General features: G+C 36.6%; 1 protein-coding gene across 1 annotated transcript in view; it reads left to right on the forward strand.

Moving 5' to 3' along the window:
- Nucleotides 1-15,247, forward strand: part of KIF14 (kinesin family member 14) — a 44,221-nt gene that overhangs the window by 13,052 nt on the left and 15,922 nt on the right. Inside the window, exons 9-17 of the mRNA XM_083357738.1 lie at nucleotides 828-946; nucleotides 3,064-3,236; nucleotides 4,539-4,686; nucleotides 5,503-5,566; nucleotides 5,854-6,038; nucleotides 7,300-7,402; nucleotides 7,551-7,711; nucleotides 9,794-9,941; nucleotides 11,199-11,351. Coding sequence (XP_083213864.1) covers nucleotides 828-946; nucleotides 3,064-3,236; nucleotides 4,539-4,686; nucleotides 5,503-5,566; nucleotides 5,854-6,038; nucleotides 7,300-7,402; nucleotides 7,551-7,711; nucleotides 9,794-9,941; nucleotides 11,199-11,351 — 1,254 coding nt within the window. The remainder of the gene's footprint in view (nucleotides 1-827; nucleotides 947-3,063; nucleotides 3,237-4,538; nucleotides 4,687-5,502; nucleotides 5,567-5,853; nucleotides 6,039-7,299; nucleotides 7,403-7,550; nucleotides 7,712-9,793; nucleotides 9,942-11,198; nucleotides 11,352-15,247) is intronic.

Below are 15,247 nucleotides of genomic sequence, written 5' to 3' on the forward strand. Positions count from 1 at the left end.
TTTGGCTCATAAAGAACAGTAATCACTTAATTGCCACAAAAAAGCTCAGAACATTGGATCAGTGACATGGGTGACCCGCTTTATGACCATCAGAACTTATGACTAATGGACAGGCTCCATTATGGTCCTAAGTTGAGGACTACCTATAACCGCATATAATAGTATAAGAAAAAAAAACACAATTGGAAATCGGCCAATTCCTGCAAGACCACATCTGTTGTTACTGTATCAACCACCTTAGACTTATATGCCTTAGGCTTAGGCTTATAACGTATACCACCCCATAATGCTTTACAGCACTCTCTGGGCAGTTTAGAATGTCAGCATATTGCCCCCAACAATCTTGTTCCTCATTTTACCGTACTTGGAAAGCTGGAAGGCTGAGTCAACCAGGCTGTGGACAGAGTTTGCCTGCAATGCTGCATTCTAACCACTGTGGCACCAGAGTTCAAGGACATATCTTGACATTATCATTTTATTGCATTTCTCTGAATATCATTTGATTTATCAGAATGTGTCTAGGTGTTGTGCCCAAAACTGGATATGTTACTTGATTTTTGAGGGTATCAATTGCAAACAGAGTAGAAAACAATTGTATATCTTAACTATTTGTCCATGGTATTCAGTGCCATGTGATGAGGCTGCAAATTGCAAAGCTCTCAACTGGCTTTTGCAATGCTGATTGGGAATCCTGGGTATTCTAGTTCCAGCAAAGCTGCAGGGCACCAGGCTGGAGAAGGTGGTTCTATAATATTACAGTGCTGAAAATCTATTTCCATGGCAAATTAGGATTTTAAATGCATTGATGTTTCTTTTTATCAATACAGGAAGGAGCAAGCATAAACAAATCCTTGTTAACTCTGGGGAAAGTTATTTCTGCACTATCTGAGCAAAATCAAAGCAGGAAGAAATTATTTGTGCCATATCGTGATTCTGTTCTTACGTGGTATGTACCTATTTTTAAGAATTGTAAAAGAAACTTGTTTGGCATTGGTCTTGATTTTACAAGAATAGGCAGTTATGACAGTAAACATTAGAACTACAGATAGTCCTCAACTTACAACAGTTCATTTAATGACCATTTAAAGTTACAATTGCATTGAAAAAAATGACTTATGACCATTTTTCACACTTATGACTGTTGCAGCATCCCTATGGTCACATGATCAAAATTTAGATGTTTGGCAACTGACTCATATTTATGGTGGTTGCAATGTCCCGGGATCACGCAATCACCTTTTGCGAACTTCCAACAAACAAAGTCAATGGGGGAGCCAGATTCACCTAACAACTATGGCAAGAAAGGTTGTAAAATGGGCCAAAATTCACTCAAGAGCTTTTCTCGCTTAGCAACAGAAATTGTGGTCTCAATTGTGGTCGTTAAGTCGAGGACTACCTGTATATCTTTTCTAAGCCTCTGATTGCACTCTATTCATTTTAGCAAAATAACTCTTGTATCTTTCTGCTGATGTATTTAAATTCTTTCATCTTTCCAGAAAGCAAAATATATGATGCTACCAAGCTCATCATATTTTGAGGCCTACATTTTGTCAAATGAGTTGAGTTTCGGTGCTTAATAACAATCTTAAGCATACCTACTCATCCTGAAGTTATAATCCTTTGCTTACTTACTTGGGACTTATGTTTCAGACAACACATGTAGGATTTCATTGTCATTTTTCACATTTTAATCATTTCTCTCAATTCAAGGGTTTAGTCTGAGGCAATGAGTCCATGCTTGTAAGAGAGAATGAGATCAGACAAAAAACATCTTGCTTCAACAAGTTTGTTTCAAGAGGTATCATATCTATCATGCAACTTGTACAACCTTAAATGAACCTAGAGATCATTTAACATCTGAGATGAGCTTAAAACTCAAAAATAAAATGGATCTGTTTAAGACTAAAGTTAAATATACTGCTCAAAAAATTAAAGGGAACACTTAAACAACACAATGTACTGCATTTAATAGTAGGATGTCTTATTTTCTGTTCCCTTTATTTTTTTGAGCAGTATATATTTATAAGGATTTCTATATTAACATTCTAAGTCTTTCTGAAAGGATTTGAATACATAAAAAGTACAGTTGGCATATCATATGTTTTTTATTTTATCTGCATTGATTATGTATACACCTGATAAACATGAATAATATCTTAATATTTGGTAGATGGAAGACAGTGCTTCAAGTCCTTCAGTCCCAGAAGCTCATTTCAATAGCTTCTTTGGTAGATTCAAAACCAAACTAGGTATTGCTTTTTAACTAGTGTCCCAGCCAACCTATTATTGAAAGCCTGTGAAATGTTGAGTGTACTTTGATTAGCTGGTGTGAAATAAACCTACAGTTTTTTATTTTATTGGTAATCCTAATATAGCACCACAAACCTAATGGCTTTTCCTTTACTAGTTCTTATGGTGTTGAAGGGAGAGAGATACTAGGGAAATAAGTTCAGGTAGTATTCCACTTACAGCTAGTTGCTTAGCAACCGTTTGAAGTTATGGCAAACCTCTGTGGGGGTTCTTATGGCCCAGTTCTGAAATCCTGACAGCTGCTCTCCCTGAGTGATATCTTGGGGGCTGCATTTATGACTGTTTATTTCCAGTTTTCAGCAAAAACATCCCATAGTGAATCATTGGTTCGCTTAATGACTGCCACATCCTCTTAACAAACGGTGCCAAAAAGGTTGTTGGTCATGTAGATGACCTGTTTCACAACCGTCATGACTTACGATCATAATGGGCAGACTCCATTATGTTCATAGGCTTACCTATAATGTTAAAAAGTCTTCTGGACACGTGCCCTTTTGAAGTTTAAGTGGAGGACAAGATGCCCCAGAAAGATTCTTCAGTTCTCCTGATCCTAGCAAATGGTCAAACTCTGAAGTTTGAAGGAAGACAGATGATATTGATTCGATTGGTGGAATGGTGCAAGGATCTGATCCCACGAGTGAAGAAATCTGTTTGCTTTGCCTTAATTGGATTGGATTTTAACTATTAGTATTGTCCCCTTTTAAAACTGCACACAACACACAAGTTTGTGGCTTTGTTCTCTTTCAAATAAAGGCTGTTAAAGGAAAGTCTGGGTGGAAATTCAAAAACTGCTATGATTGCTACAATCAGCCCTGCTGCCAGCAATATAGAAGAAACCCTCAGTACTCTACGTTATGCTAAGCAAGCTTGTTTCATAATCAACACTGCCAAAGTGAATGAAGATATGAATATGAAATTAATTCAGGGTAAGAATGATAATTCTGCTTATTTTCTAAATCACTCACTTTTTTTCCCCCTGTGCCAAATTGGTTTCACCAATTCATTAACCAAAGCTTAGTTAACTCTGCTGAACAAGAGTTAAAACTCACTGAACTTCCAAATTAGAACTTGTCTGATGGCAAGACTATTTGAAGGCGTTGATGATTCCTAAATTTAAGATTATAGATTCTTCTTTAGAACGCAGCCAGGTTTTATGTTTTAAAATCTTAATCTGAATTATATATGAATTTTATATTTTCTTAAAATGCCAGTTTAGCTTGATTGAATGTGTTGTATTTATACCCTTGTGGAGCTCAAATTGTTACACATGCGGGCCTCCCCTTATTTCATATCCATAAAAATAGCCGTTTGAAATAAACTGGGTTGAGAGAATGTGATGGTCCAAAATCACCCAATTAATGGTCAAGTTTGGATTGAAACCTTGCCTCCCTGGTCCTGTCTACTCTCCTACATTGGCTATTCTAAACTAAATTAATGGATTTATTTTAGAAAACCACATTTAAGGTTAACTACAGTTTGAGTTCAACATAATTTTGGACTGCAAGATAGAAACAGAGGATTGTAGATTCCTTGTATATGTAACTCATATCTGAAGACCCAACATTTTATGCTGCATCTGAAGAAGACTGGTAGGTATTTGGGGTAGAGGCACAATGAATGTACAGGTAATCCTTGAATTATGACCACAATTGAGCCCAAATTTCTGTTGCTAAGTGAGACAGTTGTTGAGTGAGTTTTGCCCCATTTTACAACCTTGCTTACCACAGTTGTTAAGTGAATCACTGCTTTTGTTAAGTCAGTAACCCAGTTGTTAAGTGACTCTGGCTTCCCCATTGACTTTGCTTGTCAGAAGGTCACAAAAGATGATCACATGACCCTGGGACACTGGATATACAGTATATGCCAAGCATTTGAATTTTGATCCTGTGACTGTGGGGATGCTGCAGCAGTCATAAGTGTGAAAAATGATCATAAGTCTCTTTTTTCAGTGTTGTAACTTCAACTGGTCACTAAATGAATGGTTGTAAGTTGAGGACTACCTGTATTGTAGTGTATGTTGGGAGTAATTAATTAAGACTCATATGAATATAAAATGCCTTCTGCATCTTGAGATCTGCTTTTGAATGCAACCTAATTGTTACTTTTATCTGGCACAACTATTTTTTAATGAGATGAACTTTAAAACATCTCTATGAGAAACGTTGTCAAAACACTGTGAACAGAGGGTTGGCTTCTGAGTAATTGCTGAGCCTTTTTGTTTGATCTAGAAATGAAAGCTGAGATTGAGAAACTGAAATTGGCTCAGAAGAACGCTCAGAACCTTGATCCTGAAAAGCAGAGACTTTACGTGCAGGAAATTACATCTTTAAGAATGAAGCTACATCACCAGGAGCGGGAGATGGCCGAGATGCAAAGGTAATAGTGATCTTACAGTATATTTAATTATAAGGATGTGATAATGAATCACTAATATTGTAAGTTTGTAAAAGAAATTACTTCTGTTTTTTCACTGTAATATGTAATGTATGTGACCCAATATAAGAAATGTTAATGAAAAATATTATAAGTATGTATACCCTGATAGACATTAGGTATGAAGTTTAACAATTTAAATACATGTTTTCATTCAGACTGCTTATTGCAATTTGACATGCAAGTCAATAAAACTTTAGAGATTTATGATTAAATTTCATGATAATCTTAAGTCTTGCTTCAGCCTGTGACTGATATCTTAACCATTATACTTTATTATAGTAATATTGTAATCTAGATAGATAGATAGATAGATAGATAGATAGATAGATAGATAGATAGATAGATAGATAGATAGATAGATCTACCATATAGTTATGGATATTAAAACCAAATTTTATTTAATCTACTTGGCAATTTTAATGTCTCTTTCATTACATTCATTGGCTATTGCAAAGTAAAACTGTACATATTGCATACCATATTCAATTTTTTCACATAATTAAATTCAAAGTAGTATATACTTACTGATTCTGTTTTAAGCTCCTATATTTTTTCTGCGAGGTTGAAAAAACTATTGTCATAAGATTATGCTGCTTTAATTTTTTTAAAGCTAAGGTTCCATAATGCACATGGATGCAGTTATAATTCCATTCTTTGGATTACATGTTCATTTTCAACTTCTTACCATGGCACCTGTAATATGTTTTAAGTATATTATTTAGTTGGACCAGGCAATCTTTTCATTTTGTGTTAAAGGGCCTGGAAAGAAAAACTTGAACAAGTAGAAAAAAAGAAGTTTGAAGAAACAATGGAATTACAGGTACTATTCTTTGTGACAATTAGTTGCTGTTAATAATCCTCAATAAATTTATTTATCTATAGAAGCTTTTGCTGGCCTGATAGATTTCAGATACTTTGGCTCACATAATTCTCAGCCATTATTTATATTAAAGGGAGTAGAATTTCAATATGTTCAGAAGGTACAAAATTGCAGAAGTCAAACCTTATTCTTAAAAGTTACAAATAATACAACAACTCAACTTTTACTAATATACCGTTTTCAAATCCCAAATATGAATTGCTCCCTTTCTTAATTCTTCATTTTAGAAAGCCGGCATTACATTCAAGGTGGATAACAGTTTGCCTAATTTGGTTAATCTCAATGAAGATCCTCAACTGTCCGAGATGTTATTGTACATGATTAAAGAAGGAAAAACTACAGTTGGGAAATGCAAGCCAAATTCATGTCATGATATTCAGCTGTCTGGCATCTTAATTGCTGATGACCACTGGTATGTACTAAATAAAGAAATAAGGAATGAGAAATGTCTTGTGTCTCCCTTTCTCTATGTTGAAGATTTGAATTCAGCAGGAGTTGTTGAAAGAGCATATGTGTCAGAACTGCCACCTCATGCCATTCTGCCATGGACCCTGGGGGGGAGGGTGAATGCTTGGGGGGGGAAGTGAAACTGATGGAAAGAAGCATGCCTCTCAGACCAGTCTTCGTGGCCGTTTCCCTGGGAGAAGAATGCTGCTGCAGGAGTGGCTGTTTCAAAAACATCTGTTTCAAAACTGATTGGACTACGGGGTGGAGGTGGGGAACCAGCAATGGGAAGTGTCTGGGAGGGAAAAGTTACAGGAATTTTTCTAGTGAACCTCAGTTTTGACTTTGCTTTACTGTAATCCAGTTGACCTTTAGTAAACTACACCTTTCTCAACAAATGGAGTCAAGGGCCGTTCTTACTTCAAGGTAGAAGTTAAGGCAGGACTGAGCTTATACTTCTGAACATAAGCAGAGGGCAAAAAAAGAATACTGAGAAATTAGGTAGCAGAACACCCCATGGAAAAGAATTAAATTCCAACAACAGAGTTGTCTTGGATGCAGTGTATGGAATTCGACGGCTATGAATAAATGCTAACACATTCATTATATAATAATTCTCTCTTGCAGGAACTCACATCACACTCAAGAGCTCTTGCAAGAGAGTCAAGGACTTGAATTGGTTAGATAAGTTCAGGCTTTTTTTTTCCTGGCAGATACTAAGCAACTTTGGTAATGATGAAGATCAGCTTCTTCAGAATCTAAGAATATCTTTGTCCATTTTTGTGTCCCAAGTTTTAAATTCTGAATTCCTTTTCCAGTTATTTGATTGTAATAGATTGTCTGCAGCCTATTTCTCATGAATATCCCTTACTATGAGCTTTTCCACCTCTGGCTATCAGTTCATGATGCCTTTGTGACATGCTATGACTTTTCTAAAATATATTTATTTCATATTTTTAAAGGATAGCTGTGACTCCTCTAAACATGAAACTCATTCTGCAAACTTGGGAAGACAAAAGTTTTCTTCAAACATGCTTTGCCAAAAACAGTAGCACTAGGCAACAGTATGATCTATGAAAATGGCAATCATGTCAAAGGGCATGATTTATAATACAGCAAAGGAATCAAATATTCCACTGTTTTCGATCAAATTCAAAAAAGCTTACTGCTTACTGCTATTCAGATGCAAACAACATTTATTTCTTGAATGTTTTCTTTTTTATTTGTAGTGTTATCAGACATAAGGGTGGAGTTGTGAGTATTGTTCCTATTGCAGAAGCAAAGACATATGTTAATGGGGAATGCATTTCAGGAGCTACACTTCTACATCATGTAAGTCAATAGACACAGTTGTAATTATATTTATTTACATGTGGTTTTCAAGTTTAAGTTCATATACTTGTTTAGAATAGTCTGTCTCTATACTCTGCAGAAATTTTATATAAGATGACCTAAATTCAATACTATCTGGATTTCCTAGGGTGATCGCATCATCCTTGGAGGAGACCATTATTTCCGATTTAATCATCCAGCTGAAGTTCAGAAGATAAAAAGTTTGTCTTGTGGGGCTTCGTTTCCTGAGGATGGTCCAAAGGACTTTGAATTTGCAAAAAATGAATTGCTGGCTGCTCAGAGAGCTCAGTGAGTAATATCAGATGTTATGCTTTAAACAGTCCCTGTATTTATTCTTGCATATGATATGAATGCTGCATGCTGGCTTGTAGAATTTTCACATACAGGCAGTTGGGGTTACATGAGGGTTTGATTGCATGCTGTGCATTATATGCAAAACCACAGCTGCCTGTTTTGCTCATATTTTTGCATCCTGTTCATAAAACCAAGATGGCATTTGTCAGAACTTATGTAACCTGGGATTGCCTGTATAAAAATATAACCAAATCATGTCATTTTTGTGTTTGTGTATAAATATATAGGAGCAAAACATCAGGAGGAGTTTGGTCAATAAATATTGCAGCATTAAAAGGCTTAAAGTTTTGGGAGCTACTACTTATTTTATTGGATGCATAGAGTGGTTAGATTGAAGGAGGAGTTAAATTGGAATCAAGTACAGGCCAGAGGGAGTGGTTGTATAGACACATGTTACATTTGACATATATTAGAAGTACTTAATTAATATTTGTAATGTGTTCAACTCCTGGAATTCTGGGAGTTGAAGTCCACAAGCCTTACAGTTGCCAAGGCAGGACACCAAGAGCCTAAACCATTTGAGATACTGTATGTGACTTCAGCAGTTTTCATTCAATGTTGTTGTTGCCAGCCTTGTTTTTTCCAAAATGAGCACTTTGACATTGGAAATGTAGTCTCCTAGGAGACTGAGATGCTCTCATATTACTTTGTTCTTGTCGTGAGTCCTGATGTCAAACTTGTCTCAATTAATTCTTTTACACAAAGTTTATTTTATTTGTCCTAAGTAACATTCAAAGGGGCATTGCAGGCTGATAATAGCACCTAACACATTAATACTAATCTGCAGGGTTTTTTTAAGCCAAAGAAAATGAAGCATGGTTTTCTGTGTGGCACCAACAAAAATGCTTCTGGAGTATAACAAAACTGATCACCATTACAGGTTGTCCTAGTTTAATGACCATTCGTTCAGTGGCCATTTGTAGTTACAGTGGAACTCAGCAAGGAGACTTATGAATGGCCCTCGGAGTTGTGGCTGTCACAGTGTCCTCGCAGTCACGTGATCACAATTTGGGCATTTGGCAGTGGGCTTGCAACTATGTTATTACAGCTTTCAACAGTCATATGGTCAACATTTTGACCCTCACTGCTGGCTTCGGATAAGCAAAGTTGATGGAGAAGCTGGTAGGAGGTCACAAATGGTGATCATTTGACATTTTGCTTAATGACAACAAAAGTATTCACCTAACAATGGCAACCAGAACTGCTGCAAACGCAGGTCAGTCATGTAATGTTGTGCTTTATGACCTCATCTCTTAGCAACCTGGTTCTTAGGAACCAGTTGCTGGTCCCAATTACTGTTGTTAATTGAGGACTACCTGTAATTTAAAGGGACGCGGTGGCTCAGTGGGTTAGGACGCTGAGCTTGTCGATCAGAAGGTTGGCAGTTTGGCAGGTCGAATCCCGAGTGCCGCGTAACAGAGTGAGCGCCTGTTACTCGTCCCAGCTTCTGCCAACCTAGCAGTTCGAAAGCACGTAAAAATGCAAGTAGAAAAATAGGGATCACTACGGTGGGAAGGTAACAGTGTTCCGTGCTCCTTTGGCATCTAGTCATGCCAGCCACATGACCACAGAATCGTCCTCGGACAAGCACTGGCTCTTTGGCTTTGAAACGGAGATGAGCACCGGCCCCTAGAGTCGGAAACGACTAGCACGCATGTGCGGGGGAACCTTTACCTTTACCTGTAATTTATTTTTTTCATTTGGTTTGTGTATGTCCTCTCATTCCAAAAATCAATGAGATTTAAATTTGAACTCATTATTTCCCAACAGAACTAATTTAGATCTAAAGTTAAAAAGAATTCTAGATGAAAGGATAGAGATTCAGCATAACGTATTTGAGATTAAACGTATTTTATAAGTATAAAATATGTATGTGGTATGTCTCTTTAGAACTTGAAAACAACACTTCCTTCTTGGGAATATTCAAAGATTCTATTAGCATTTATAGATTTTTATTCTTTTGTATGTAGCATTTGTTAGGTATAAATTGTAGCATTAATTTCAAAATGCTCCTAGGCTTGAATCAGAAATAGAAGAAGCACGGCTTAAAGCTAAGGAAGAAATGATGCAAGGGATCCAACTTGCCAAAGAGATGGCTCAGGAAGAACTTAGTGCTCAGCAACAAAATTATGAGACCAAAATAAAATCATTAGAAGCACAACTGGTAGGTCATTACTGATACTTTTATAAACCAATATCTTAATCTAACATGCAATAACAAGTGATACACTTTGAAATGTAAGCGAGCTTATGTTTGTATGCATTTGACCATGCAAGTAAGAGAATAAAGGTAGAAACCCATAATAAAACTAGGTTGTGAGTTTTCAAGCAAACTGCAGTACATTTCCTCCTCCCCACCTTAAGCCTCTTTCTTAAAGCTGTCTCTCCATTCCGTATGTAGCCTTAGCAGTCAATTTCATTTCTCGTTCAGCCTTTCGTCTCTGCAGGGTCTGATCTTTGATCTTATAGAGGGGCACCTTGTTATTTGCAGGAGTTCTTTTCTGCCCAATAGGACCTTGAAGAGATGGACTTTATTAATGTGCAAAATATACAGGAAACACAAGTCCTCCATACAAAGAGAAGCCATGCTTGAAAGCAGCAGACCATTGAAACACTTTGCTGCAGATAAGGCAATCTGGTTTGCATTTACCAAGTGGAAATATGTTACTCACCTGTCTAATAACACTGCAGATAAAGAGGACCACTTGCATCCACTTCTCTAAATGGATGAAGTCATAAATCATGATACTTTCAGGAGAGAAGTGGAACTTTTTCTTTGTTCAAAACTTCCTGTCAATTGTAATCTGTGGCATTTATGTATTTTATCCCTGAAATTAAAAAAGTTTACATTTATTTTAATATGGACCCATCTCCACCCAAACATCTTTAACTTCATAGCAGCTTTTCTCACAGCCAAATAATAAAAGCTGTAAAGTGCTAATTCTCCATCCCGTATTTTTCTTCAATTGTTGTTCCATTGTGTCCAATTGCAAAGTCTTCAACAGGTCAGTGAGCATCCTTTGTTCCTGTGACAACAATTCAGAGGGATTTGTATCTTTATCTTTGGTCTGCTTCTTTGTTAATGAGGATAGGACTATTATACAGTATTAAAAAAAGATATATCGAGGAAAAAGTGGGAAATAGTCATATAGAAAATCTTTTTCTCCATTCCATGTACATATGTAAAATCAGTGCTTTTTTTGTAAGAAAAAAAGGTGCTGGAACTCACACACGTCATACAACCCACCTTGCCTACCCTACAAAGTTCCATCCAAAAAAGGTGCCAGAACTCCATTTTGGGCGTTCTATGAAAAAAAAAGCCCTGTGTAAAATAATAAAATATTGTTCATTTTGGGCAGTGGCTTTTATGGAATAAAATCTTTGTATTAGTACCTATGATTCAGTCTCTTTTATTTTTTAGGAAGAGGAATCCCACAGGAAACAATTACAGGAGATGAACAATAAGATGGCTGCAAACAAAATTGAGGAACTGGAGAAAGCAAAGCGAGGCCTTGAGCTAGAAGTAAACTTCAACAAGAAGAGATTGGAAATAGAGACATTGGCTGCCAAAGAGGTAAATGGACTAACTTCATTTGTTAGTACTTTTCTCCAGTATCTTCAAGAAAATGAGCAACTTTCAGATGTCCTTGATCTCTTCCATGAAATCCATGAAACTATTAGAAAAATTAACAACATTGCTGAAGGCTTAAGTTGAAGCTGTAAGTTTGCAGTGATAGATATTTAGAGTCCCATTAGCAGGAATCAGAATTAATTAATTATCACATTTCTAGAGCTGTCCAACTAATTGACTCTTTACTCAATGAACTCTTTTTTATATATAGTATATTTTATTAATTTTTTAACATAGTCACCTTAATATTCGGTAAACTGTGTTGTCGGGGTTTACATTTAAAAAACATACGCTAACAATTGGTTTCTATGATCTATAATCCACATAATAGCTTTACTTGATTTCCTCTTCTTCCCATAATGTTCTCTTTTACCAACCTTAAGTTAATACAATTCTTATTGTTTTGATAGATAACACTTGAGTATAAAATTTTTCTAATACTTCCACAAATAATAATCACATCAATATAATATTTCTTTTCTATCTAGTCATTCTGGTTGTCTCATCATAAATCCCATTTACAGTTCTTGTTTACATTTGTTTTTCCCACAATGTTCAAGACATTCTTACTGCTTAAGATTTTCTCAAAGTTAATTACATTTAAATATTTGATTCTATCTTTTCTCATGTAAATCATCCCATAACTTTTACCTTACTTAAGGAGTAAATAAGACTAAAAAAAGAGAAAAGAAGAACAAGAGTAAAGAGGGTTAAAAAGATAGTATACTACTGAGAGTCCATGTTTCCCCTAAGCTAATACATATTTATTTCCAAAATTTTCCTTTCTTTTTTACCGTAACTAAGAATATATTTAATCTTTAAATATCCCATTTAATAAATCTAGTCATATGGTCTTTTAACTCTTATTCAAAACAATTTTTAATCCATTGTAATTTTCATAAAATCAATCATATTCAAATATCTAAAATATGTCCTTATATATAAGCCATTCTAACTCTTTTATATTACTCATATCAAGAAATAAGATAAGAAAAGAGAAGAGAAGAAAGAGAGAGTACTATGTTATTTGAGGGACTCCTTCCTCTTAAAGTAAAATTCATATCCAAAATCTTTCTATTACTTTAACCATATTCAAACCGGTGCTTCTTTCCGCAACTCTGATTTTCCATAGTGGTCAAGAATCGAGGTTTTCTTTTCTCTGCAAATAGCTTTAAAGTTAGAGTTTAGTAGATATTTGTAATCCAAAAAGTTTCAAAAAGGTTTCCTGAAATTTATAATCCTCTCTGTTTGCAACCCAAATTGTTTTCTTTTTTTAGTCACAGCTGTTCTCTATTGTTATAGTTTTGATGGTCACAAGCACAAATTAGTTTTTTCCAGATTTTACCAAGTCCTGTATAAAAGCCATAGCTGTCATAGTGTTTATTCACCACTAGGTGTCAGCATCAGTTTATTTTTTAAATTATCAAAATAGAAAATTGCCTTTAAAATGAGAATCTTAACCATTCAACAATTCCAAACTTATCCAAATTTGGGTTTTATATTCATTTCATTTCATTTCTGTGTTTTGGTCCTCCATAAAATGTTTAATTTGCCGCTTCCGTTAGTAAAATGGTGTGACAAAAATCCCCCTCCTTCACGTTCTGAGGTTTTTTGTTTCTTGGGAATTTTTCCCCCCAGGAAAGTTAATAAGTAGGATAGAGAAAATCGATGATCTTACCCAGATTCAAACGCACTGTTTACAATCAGCTTAAAATAGTGCTTTTTGACTTTGGTTGCTTATAGCTTGGGCTAGATTCTGAAGTTAGGCTAGCTTTTCTGCTGTTGGTTTCTGGAAGGCTTCTCCTGCACTGGTCGGGTCGACCGCTGTCTCTCCGTGGTCCGTGGGACTTTTTTCCTTCTCTGCTGCCTTTTCAGGGCGGCCTCTGGCCCATTTAGGGTCCCCTAACAAGAAGAAATTCAGCCAAAGGGCATGGAGCCCCGAAATCCCTTGGCTGCTGTGCTACTGAATTAATTAATTTTCACATTTCTAGAGCTGCCCAACTAATTGACTCTTTACTCAATGAATCTCTTTACCCCCAATAACGGAATAGCCAAGAAGATGGCACAATTTGATTAAATGAATAACATCTTAAAAAGAACAAAATCCAATAATACAAGACAATAAAAGAAAAATAGCTTCATCAAAGGGCCTCTGGAAAAACCCCTGTTTTCAAGATTCCTTTCAAAGGGAGGTGGGAACAGGGGAATATGAATGCAGGGAGGATACCATTCCAGGGGGCAGGCACCATGTCAGAGAAGGGACACTTCTTGGGACTCCTTAATGACATTTAAGGATGTTTCAAGGATGGAACCATCAAATAATTATTGGGCTAGATTCTGAAGTTAGGCTAGCTTTTCTGCTGTTGGTTTCTGGAAGGCTTCTCCTGCACTGGTCGGGTCGACTGCTGTCTCTCCGTGGTCCGTGGGACTTTTTTCCTTCTCTGCTGCCTTTTCAGGGCGGCCTCTGGCCCATTTTGGGTCCCCTAACAAGAAGAAATTCAGCCAAAGGGCATGGAGCCCCGAAATCCCTTGGCTGCTGTGCTACTGAATTAATTAATTTTCACATTTCTAGAGCTGCCCAACTAATTGACTCTTTACTCAATGAACTCTTTACCCCCAATAACGGAATAGCCAAGAAGATGGCACAATTTGATTAAATGAATAACATCTTAAAAAGAACAAAATCCAATAATACAAGACATTAAAAGAAAAATAGCTTCATCAAAGGGCCTCTGGAAAAACCCCTGTTTTCAAGATTCCTTTCAAAGGGAGGTGGGAACAGGGGAATATGAATGCAGGGAGGATACCATTCCAGGGGGCAGGCACCATGTCAGAGAAGGGACACTTCTTGGGACTCCTTAATGACATTTAAGGATGTTTCAAGGATGGAACCATCAAATAATTATTTCTTTCTCAAATCAAAGACATCTGTCTTCGAATGGAACTTACATTTAGAATAGGAATAATAACTGTAATAAACTTTAAAAGCAGTAAAACTCTTTAGTATTAGAAATTTATAAAGCTGGATAAAAGGGGTCATCAACACTGATATTCCTCAGAATATGTCTCTTGCTGGTTGTCAACCTCTTTTCGAGGAGAAATGATGGAGACAGGGAACTACGAAATACAATTAAACAACTCTGGATTCAGAAGGACAAAGGATGTTCAGGGGTGTGTGGGAGTATCGCTCTAGTACTTTTCTCAACTTAAACAGCTGGATCTTTTCTAGGGATCATTGTCCTTCCCATTGCATCTGTTGTACAATCTAAGGAAAATAGAGATTTGGTGTAAGGAGCTGGAGGCAGATGGTACATATGCATGACTATCCTCTCTGAAACACCTTTTTGCCTTCAGATCTGAAATGATGCACCATCAGAGATTTGTTTATTTATCTGAAGAACATATATGGCTACCTATCTCACATGGTGTTACTAGGCAGCTCACAGTAATAAAAAAAACCATACTCTTCTTGCCAAAATTCTAGAACGATCTATACTGCTAACATAAGCCTACCCTATGTCAGTGCTTTGGAGAAGAGCCAGGTCTTCACACCTCCTGGAGGATAAGGCCCCTACTGCCCCAAAATATCAGGCGAGAGGCTAAGGTAGCGACGGAGAAGGTGTGCCTCTGAGATCCCACCATGTAAGAGCATTTTAGGGAAAAGGCCTGGAGTTCATCTACCCTATCTAATGTACTGGGACAGGCAGACTCCCTTAGGGAGAGGCAGTCATACACATAAATATTTAGGGAACATTTCCCTAAAATGTTCTTACACGGTGGAATGTGTGTCCTGAGCGGGTGGTGTAGTCAAAATCAAGATTGCAGCCATGACAGTGCGA

This window comes from Vipera ursinii (assembly GCF_947247035.1).
Source record: "Vipera ursinii genome assembly, chromosome: 3".
Taxonomy (NCBI): domain Eukaryota; kingdom Metazoa; phylum Chordata; class Lepidosauria; order Squamata; family Viperidae; genus Vipera; species Vipera ursinii.